Below are 10,350 nucleotides of genomic sequence, written 5' to 3' on the forward strand. Positions count from 1 at the left end.
CCATAAAGGATCTCCGTGGCATAGCAGTAGAATTATTTGGCAGTCGCGCTGAAAATGGGTGCAAAGAGCCAAGGTCCAACTTAATTACTTCTGTGAGGCAATGTTTGAGGCGTGACAATATATCACGAGCTCGGTAACTTCAAGCCGAGATACAGAAGAGTATCCGCATCATCTTAAACGTGTTGAGTCGCAGAATGCATATAGAATAAGAGAGAGCTTTGTCCTCTTCTGAATCCGATCATAATGATTATGATGTGGTGATTTCAAGTGAACGTCGGCTACAGGATTAATTGGGCTGAGAAATGCCCCTACTCGTCTTTTCACATTAATGCGATTCCATTTTATCCCTTTAGCCAGGGGTTTGGCAGCGCCAGCGCAGCGTCTACATCGGCCTTCAAAGGACGCACAGCTTCCTACGGATCATTTCCAACCTTAAAGCGGCAGTGTTATGTATTTTCCAGGCATATTGTTCCATTTTATAGCAGTCAAGTAACTATGTTGCCTTCAGTTGTTACAACTTTTAAAAAAATTGGGCCTCTGTCTCTTTAAGAAGCTCCTGCTCATTCTGAAACTCCGCTTTCAGGAAGTTATCACAACATTGCTCCTCTATTAACCCTTTAACAATGTTTTTACCACTTAGCAACAACTCAGAGGCAGAAGTGAGAGGTGTGCGCAACATAATCAATCACCCAATGAGAACAAAATTATAAAACATAATTTAACAAAGCTTTGAGGCAGATAATTTGCCCCATGGAATTTTAATAATTGAGGTACTCGAATCATTCGAGGAATCATCACAGCCCTAGTCCCATCAGATCGTTTTTTGAAGAAAAAGTTAACTCCCAGTGGACCAAGAGAAGTGGCTTTACATCGTTGTTTGTGGATGTGTATTAGATTTATGGATCTACCAGAAATGTGCAAAAAGGCTCCAAGTGGATCCTTTGTCTGTGAAAAAAAAGAACAAAAGACGCAATTAATTGCGTTAAAATTTTTAATGTGTCAACACTTTAAATCTGTTATGTGTTAGCTTAAGCATAGCACTTGATCAAAATTAACGTGCTAATAATAGATTTAATCCAACATGTTTTCTTTCGGTCTCATCCATTGCGGTTGTTTGTGGATGTGCGTCAGATTTACGGGCATTGCATGAAAATTTACTTACAATTAGCTTTGCTTAAGTTTTACACTTAAGCTAAGTGTTAAAATCTATCATTGATTAATCAAAATTAATTATAGATTTAAGCCAAAATGCACAAAAGGTCTGACTCTTTGCACCACACAGCCCAAGTTGTATTCCTGTTTTCTGCAATGCTATGTGTTGCTGCAACCACCCAGAACAGCAAGATGTCAACGTGTTTTCAGCGCGCAGCATTATTTCTGCCCATGTCTAATGCCTGTGTGTCTCCAGGCGGCTCTGAGGAGGCTGGCGGCAGGCTGCCCGGACAGCATCGAGGCGGCCGACCACCACCAGCTCATCAAACCACGGCTGGTCGACTCTTTCCTGCTGTGCTCCAACATGGAGGAGAGCTTCGTATGACGAGCCGCACATTATAGCCCTGACGGACGACGTCATCAGAGCCGTATCCACGCACATCGGTTTGAACTTCCGAATGAAACTTTGTCCGTTTTTCGCCGAGTTCGACCGTGGATTTGGCCGCACGGAGCATGCAGAACACATAATTATATGCATGCCTAGAGATGAATGTACGGCTTAACACGACCACAGTCACTGTAAATGTATTCATTGTTTACAGTGCTTAAGGTTAAAAAGAGCTTATCGATTTATTCCGCGGAACATTGAATATGCCAGTAATTATTGTGCAAATTCTGGATTTATTCTGTCACTGTGCGGTTTCTTTTTGTTCTTCTTGACCAAAGGTGTTTCAAAGATTGTTTGTTGTTTGTGTGATGAGTGTATTTTACCTGAAAGGTTACATCATTTTAATGTTTGTTTAAGACAGATTCAGAAATATGAGGTGATTGTCTTGGTTAAAAAATAATAATAATTAAAAAAAAAACATTGGCACATTACGTTATTTCCTTAAACCTATTTGCCATTAATTTCAAATATTACAGTTGCAGCTGCGAAATAAATCGTAAATTAAAAAAAAAGTTTTTTATTTATATAGATATACCATTATCGTATGCAATGCATTAAATAAAGACATTCTTTGTCAGAGAGTTGAATGTGTTGTTAAATGTGTTGTTCTGTATTGCTTTTTTTTGTGTTTGAGTGGTATATGTTTTTGGTTGAGTCGTTATAGTAGCAGAACCCACTATAACCACTAGGAGAGAAACTTTTATCAGTTTGCAATCTGAGCAGGAAAAGGTCAAATGAAGAAGAAAGTCCCAACAAAGGAGAGAGATTTGACTACAAGCTCAAGTATGTCTGAATGCTGTTTCATTGTGATTTTATTTAAATATTCTTAAAGTTGTAATAACATTTTCTTTTTATAAAACAATTTATCCTTCCTTTATGCAAGACAAGACAGTTTTCTGTTGTTTTTTTAAAAAAATTTCAGGATTACTTTGCCCATTAATTAGTTAAATCTGTTTTGCATTTCTGACTATTAAGTAGATTTTTTTTAAAAAAAACAGTAGGTAAGTCACAGTCATGCAAAAGATAAAATAGGGTAAAAAAAAAAGTGAATTTGTATTTTTTTATTATTTACTTTGCAGAATAAAGTTGAAATATTGAGAATATATGATCCAAAGGCCCATAAAACAACATTTTAAGTTCAGACTAAAACTGAAGATTAAACAGGGGATTTTATGCCTCTTTGAACAGGTTGGGAAATGTATGTTGGGCTACACAAATCAAATTCATGACATTTGTTTTGCACAAAATATTTTTTGATTATGTAAATTTTGTCTGCTGACTTCTGCCTATTTTCAGAATGGGCTGTTTCAGGGCCTTGTAGATTTAAATCCAAATAAGCTRCTGCTGGCCACATCCTGACTCAACAATAATACAACTGTACATCTTTGAAAAGCAGAGGTAGAGCCTCTTGCACAATCAACAAGAATGCACCACGTGGGTTCTGGATGGTAAGTCAACAGCATAACATTTGTCTTTTTCAGCAGCCATTGTATAGTGAGTGCAAACAGCGGTAAAACCGAGCTCAGGTTGGGTTGATGGGTAATACTTTATTAGTCCCACAAATGACAAATTTAACATTGCAGCCAATACTCCACAAATTGCCGTTGCTATTAGTTTCCACTTTTGTTTTTATTAGCTTACTTTGTGTTATTGTGATTTTGTGATGTTGCTATGGGCTCTCATTGCTGAGTAACTTTAAAAATCAACCCATAAAAGGGTGACTTCAACCTTCTACTTCTTTGCATGCGGGTCGCTTTCGGACTTCTGCGTAAACTATTCACGCAGAAATCTCATTGCGGTTGGGTTTAATTCAGTAAGTATGATCGAAGACACACCCACACACAATAATAATAATAATTTCAGGGCTGCACAGTGGCGCAGTTGGTAGAGCTGTTGCCTTGCAGCAAGAAGGTTCTGGGTTTGATTCCCGGCCACAGTCTTTCTGCATGCAGTTTGCATGTTCTCCCTGTGCATGCATGGGTTTTCTCCGGGTACTCCGGTTTCCTCCCATAGCCCAAAAACATGACTGTCAAGTTAATTGGCCTCTCCAAATTGTCCCTAGGTGTGAGTGTGTGTTTGTGTGTGTGTGTGTGTGTGTGGTTGTTTGTCCTGTGTGTCTCTGTGTTGGCCTGCGACAGACTGGCGACTTGTCCAGGGTGAACCCCGCCTCTCGCCCCGAACGTTAGCTGGAGAGGCAGCAGCAACCCTCCCGACCCCATTATCGGACAAGGGTATGAAGGGAAAAAAAAGGATAATAATTTCAGAAAAGAAAATCAGAATTGAGCATAAAGACCTGCCAAGTGAACGAAAAGCCGTAGAGGACAAAGTGAAGCTGCATCAGTTCCATTTTCCTCTCTGCTCCATACATGTTGCTAACTTTCGGGTTGCTTTGTGTAAAGGTATCTGGTGAATAAAAAGTTCTGCGCCCAACTCGAAAAGATATTGAACCGAGGAACAAGCTGAACCACCCAGCCTTCTCTCAACAAATTCATTAAAAAAAAAAAAAGCTTCTTTAAACTCACGAATGGCCTTGGACGTGATGCAGAAAGCAGCAGCAAAGAGGCCATGTGGAAAACCTCGCGCTTTGTATTGTCATGTCTTTGATTCTTTTTCTTCTCCACAAGGCTTCCTCTCCTCGGAGAGACAATTGAGGGTCCTCTTGCTTTTCTTTTTCTCACCTAAGGGCATATGCTGAGCCTGGACTTGTTACACTCCAACCGCGTATCGAGACAATTCAAATGCTTCGCGCGCGCGTGCGTGTGCTAGCGAGCGAGAGGAGAGCGCGCGCGTGCGAGTTGTCCAGCTGCACACGTGGGACCGCGTTCAGAGGCTTTTGTGATAGAATATGCTCCTGCCTCGCTTTGTTGAGAACCAATGAAATATGTATTGACGCAGAGGAGGACTAAACAGACAGCCTAAAAACACAGGTTCCTTTGATATTGTTTTGCCTTGACCATGACCACGAGGACCAAGTATTGTAGCGTTTGAGTTTCTCTCGGTTTTTGCGCTCCTGAACTTTCACTTTCCTCCCTTTCCATCGTTTTTTGTACACATTGTACGTTCCGTTGTAGACAACCTCCACGAGTGAAAAGGGCCAAAGTTACAAGGTGGCGACTGAATGGGGAAGAGAAAAGAAACACCAACGAGGCTTTAGCTGGTTTCATTTTTATTTTAGAGGAAAACCTCGGTGAATATCAACACAATCCATCTTGTTAAAACCGATCAAGTTAGTTACTCGTGCATGAATAGGCATGCCTCCCCCGACCCAGAGTCAAACTTTCTGTCATCTTCTCAGCCTGGGAGCGCATGTCAGAGACATTTTGTGAAAGAAAAGCATCTTAAGAGTTGGAATGCAGGAAGACACTTCTCCCTTTAAATCTCTCGGGGTTTGAATATTTTATGTGTCATCTTTTTCTCGTCTCTGTCTTGCTGTTTTTAATTGAGAGAGCTGAAAAATGATAGAAACTTTCGAACTTTGAAACGCCTTTCAGAATCAGACGCGTTAGCCTTTGCTTTTTTTGTGGGAAAATCTCAGATTTGCGTAAAGAGGAATTCCTTTGGCTGACAGGCTAAAGTGATGCAACATCCCGTTTCCATTGATTCCCGTTTTAATCTCCATTTAGTCAGATTACAACTTCTGATCCCTGATCAAACCAAACTGACTCTGGGAGACTGTACAAAAGAATATTTATCAAAATCAACTAAATGGCTCATTTAATAATTTTTTGCATTATGTGTCCACAAGCTTTGCACTTTTAGAAAGCATCCATGAACATAAATTTTCCAACTGGCCTTAAATTAGATTTATGACAGGACTTTAACTGGGCCATTCTAACATGCAGAATCAAAGCAACACTCCAGATATGTTTTTGATGAGGGAAAAACATTATTACATGATGCTCAAAAAAGTATATATATTTTTTTCACTTGAATAATGCCCTGCCACTTTGGGAAAGCAATTAAAATTCTTGCAGACCCAGAATAAAAAAGCTTATATGTGTTGGGCATAGTTTTTATGTAAGGAAATATATTTGTTAGTTTGCTACATTTAGCCAATTCTGGTTGCCTTAAATTAAAAGTCAATAACATGACCAAAGGAATGAAATCATTTCCCCACAACACTAGTAAAATAATACAATACACACACATACACGCACACACACACGCACACACACATTTCTCTCGCAGGTCCCATTGGCTTCTTTTCACACGTTGCCTTCATTAAGGTATTTCATTCCACCCCGGCCCCATTACCAGCCAAATATATTTAAACACACGGTCATACACGCACACACACACCCCCACACACACGGCGAAATTCCACTTTCCTCTTGCTGTCTAAGCATCTCAGAGGATTTGAGGACAGATTGTTTCTCCTGCAGACGACCGAGCGGCTGAATTTTCTATATTATTTTTGTAGAGCTGCCCATAACTTGCAGACAGTAGCGAACCGCCGGGCTGCGTGTGCAAACTGTCGGTGTCCGCAGTTATGACGGAACGTATCGTGTTGCAGCCCAGCATCCATTGCCTTTGGGTTTTAAACATCTGACGAGACTTAAGTGTGTTTGACACCGGTTTGGACCGGCAGCAGTTTTGTCTCGTCTCTAGAGTCTTTATATTTTGAGTGACATATTAGTAYGTTTTGGGGGTTTTTCTTTACTTTTTTGTAACTGCGGGAGAAAAGAAAGCGACAATTTCCAAAATGTTGACCATGTCCTAAGTGAGTTTTTTATTTTTTTATTCCTTCCCTTTGGATTTTAGTTGTTTTCCCGAAGTGGCGAAGATTGCCTGTCGCCACTGGGCATTCTCGACTCGAAACACTGATTGGTTATCACTTCATGATAAAATATACACAGCAGTGTCAACAACTAACTTTTAATTTCCTGTCTCTTTTTTTAAACGAGAATCAAATTTTACAACAAATGTTTTGGAAAGTTGAGTTTATTTTCACAAGCAACAGCCTGATTACTGCCAATCAGGCCTGATTACTGCCAGATCAGTACAAACAAGGAACTTCTTAAATAATATGACAGTATTTTGTATTTCAGTGTTTACTGAACGTTATAAATTACAAGAAAATGATAAACGTTCAAAAGAGTGGGTAGTAGTATAAACTTAAGTCCCTGAATTGTTTTAAGAACAAATTATTGTCATGTCCCTTTTTGTCATCCAAAGAAGACATCATTTTTAATGAGCAGTGATTGGAAAAAGAAGCTTTAGTAGAGAGGATGATATTTAAAGTGCCACGTTAATTCTTGTCAAAGAGGCTCTTACTTTGAAGAAAGAAAGGAAGTAGTTCTTTGGTTGCCATGAAGTAGTCGGCAACTACTACCAACACGCCCGGTTTCTTTGGTGACGTGACAATCAAACTCTAATGGGGACCTAAATGGTTCACTCTGGTCTGCCTAAAAACCAAGGTCTCTATTTGGGCGAAGTGAACTCTGGCGCGGTTCAAACGCCACGCAGACTGGACCACTAGGAGAAATACTACAAATGCTAAAATCTGACACCACTTGTTGTTTACATTTTGTCAAGAGAAAAATTGAACTCTGTGTCTTTTAGAGGTTTTTGTGTCATTTCCTTGCCAGGGCGCTACCACAGGTGAGGAGGTAAGCAGGATTTTTAATGGACCTTACCAAGCTCCGCCCAGAAATGCTCCTCGAAAGTCCCACGTGACTTCATGTCTCACATTAACAGCTTAGCTCCAATGTCTAAACATGGCATTTTTCTCGTTCTCTGCAGAGTATTTCTGAGTCGATTAGTGCAGCATTTCTGACGGATTTTCACAAAATATCAGCCAAGACAATGGACAGGAGAACCAACAAGTTCATGTCATCTTTTTTGGACGACATCAAGGTGTTTGAGCCACGCGATGCCTCCAACATTGTGCGCGTCACAGCTAAATGCTACCGGTCGATGAGAAAAACAGCAGATTCGCACACCCTCAGCAAAAATATAGCCGTGAACAAGATCACTGATGCCTATTGTTCTTGCAAGGCTGGGTAAGTCGGGTATTCATGGTTTGGAGGGTTTGAATGTGCCTAGGACTTAAACACGGTACTCGGTGCTAGCGTGGCTAACACAATTACAGTTTAGTAAAAGCTAGCGTGGCTAACATGATTACAATTTAGTAAAAAGCCTTTTCAAGTGAAATAAAATCTTTAATGTATGTCAGATACGGTACACATTGCATATTGATCTGTTCAGCTAACGTAAAGCTGTAACAGACAGGCTTCAGGATGTAGAAGTTGTATCGGTACTGCCATTATGCTGTACTTGGCTAAAATGTTTTCATAATGGATGTGTTTATTATTGACTTTCTTTTTTTCATTCACTAAACACAAAAAAAGCAAAGCAGTAATACTTACACCAGCAGACACTCCTTTGTTCTTATTGATCCTACGACAGTTGAGCTGCAAATGCGGTCGTGCACAAGCTTTGATCCAAGCAAGGCTTTCTGTTTCAGATTTTGGAAATCTGAATTTTAGTTCCACAAACACGATCAGGATACCCGACATCGCCTGTACAGATACCCCACTGACGGAGAACCAATTTTTTCAAGTCCTGACGCAAAAACTTTCTGTCTGTCTGGTACTCCACAATGTATATTAGCATGAGTTTGTGAGATGGTAACCCACGTGATAGCTGCGCAGTGATGTCAAGTGGGCATTAGCCAATGAAATGCGGCTCCTGTGGTAAGGTCCATTGGTTTGGTTTATTTGACAAAGTGCAGTGTGAAAGCAAACCACACCAGCTGGAAATGTAACAAATGTTGCAACTTTCCCAATCAACCTGACAGTACCAGACTATTAGGCATTAAAACATCCTTAGTTTCATTTGGGAAAGCACATAAAGGATCATTTTTGTAATGTTGTTTTTTACTATTTGGACTACCTTAAAATAGAACATCTTAAAATTGCAATGCACAAACAAAATTATCCTACAAATAAGTTTGTGATTTGTCAAATATTTACCAGTTTTACCTGAAGATACTGCTAAAATCTCACCTCATTCTTATGAACATGGGTTGAATGTATCCTTACTAAGTTATTACAATTTTTTTTCTATAGGTGAAAATGTCCATCTAACCAAAAATAAAAAACAATAAACAAGAAAAACAACCCCTGCATTTCTATTTCCTTTCTCCGTAACGTCCCGACATTCCTATCACATCCCAAATTAGATAACATTTCCACTCGGTACTCAGCGCCTTTCATCTAGTCAATTTAACTTCAAATATGTGTTTATGTGGCTTCCTTTTCTGTTTGCGTCTCCCCTGCCCTGTGAAACACCTCCGAAGGATTTCATTTACCAGAGCAGAAGAAGAAATGCTTGCCCTCTCCACCGGCTGCCAGGCGGAAAGCGCTGCTCAGCTCTGCTCACCCGTAAGTGTGGCAACATTACCATCTCCGCTTCAATTGCTCTCTGACAGAGTGAGGTGGGGTGTTGGGGTAAGGGAGGGGGATGTCTGCGCCCTAACAGCCCAACTGGGGAATTACTCAAACATGCTGTACAGTAAAATTGCCGTCCTCTATCCTAATAGGTTGCCGCGTTGCAGAGCTTTAAAACAAGATCCACTATCATTACTCGTTTAATTCCTTCTATTGGAGCGCGCTGCTTCGGATTTCTTCTTGACTTTCTCGTCGGCTGATCAAACGAAGCCCATTGAGCGTGAACAGGTACGGCGAAGTGGATGTTAACAAGACGGGGCACTTGACCGATGTTTTTTCAAATACAGTACAACGCCCACCCCCCTTCATCAAAAGAAACCCAACAGCAGCTCTGAGGGCAGAGCTGTGCGATTTTTCACTAGATGAAAGTGAATATGTAATTAACATGCTATAATTGCTGGCAGTCTCGCTTTTCATTCCAAGATAAAGTGATGCGGCGCTCGCTCTAAAGCCAAGGTCAAGGGCCCAGCCTCCTGTTATACATATTTAATGGACAAAGACAAAATGTGACCGTGTGGCTTACACTATGTCTTTACATGAAGCCGTATAGTATAATACACTTGCTAGTGGTTCAATAAATCACTGGCAAGTGCTGGTCAAAATGCATTATTCATCATTTTTCTATGCATCATCGTGGCTATTTAAGGTTGCTTTAAATCTGTAGAATAGAAGCTAACCAGAACAAAAACTAAACATTGAAATAAAATGACCACCTTTTAACTTGTCTTCTTATTCAAAAACGTTAAGAATTCTGAGTTACATTTAACTTCCTCTTAACCTATTTTCTGTCTTTCACAATTTTCTTTTTAAAAACAGTGATGACAGTGATCTGTCATCTGTCACTTCGAGCAGACGCCCCAAACTTTTTAAACTTAATACAAAGAGTACATTGGAAAGCAACTAAATCAATCAATCAAAAAAATAATAATTTCCATCAGAGCATCATCTCTGGCTTGAAAACCATAATCAGTGAATCTCGCTGTGCTCCAGAGATATGAAGGCTTTGGAGCGCAACTCTAGCTGTGCTTCAATTAACCATAGAATTGCACAAATAGAAATTATGAAAATAATTTTGCATAATGTAAACATAATTTGGAAGAAACTCACGTTTCTCAATATGTTTCTTGCGCTGGAATGAGGTGTTTTTTTTGGCCATGTCAGGATAGGTGTATTTAGCCAAACTGCAATGGACTCACACGAGTTGCATGATAATCATCCAGATGCTACTACTGGTGGAAACAACAAATAAGACGACAGGAAATAGTAGAATGATGGGGTTTTTTTTGTGTGTGTGTGTGT

The 10,350-nt window shown here is 40.0% G+C and overlaps 1 protein-coding gene across 3 annotated transcripts in view; it reads left to right on the forward strand.

Moving 5' to 3' along the window:
- insc (INSC spindle orientation adaptor protein) overlaps positions 1-2,179 on the forward strand; it is a 61,446-nt gene extending 59,267 nt beyond the window's left edge. For all 3 annotated transcript variants that reach the window (XM_008410812.2, XM_008410814.2, XM_008410813.2), the window contains exon 13: positions 1,409-2,179. In XM_008410812.2, coding sequence (XP_008409034.1) covers positions 1,409-1,537 — 129 coding nt within the window. In that variant the 3' untranslated portion in view covers positions 1,538-2,179. The remainder of the gene's footprint in view (positions 1-1,408) is intronic.
- The last annotated feature ends 8,171 nt before the right edge of the window (positions 2,180-10,350 follow it).

Source organism: Poecilia reticulata, linkage group LG6 (genome assembly GCF_000633615.1).
Source record: "Poecilia reticulata strain Guanapo linkage group LG6, Guppy_female_1.0+MT, whole genome shotgun sequence".
Taxonomy (NCBI): domain Eukaryota; kingdom Metazoa; phylum Chordata; class Actinopteri; order Cyprinodontiformes; family Poeciliidae; genus Poecilia; species Poecilia reticulata.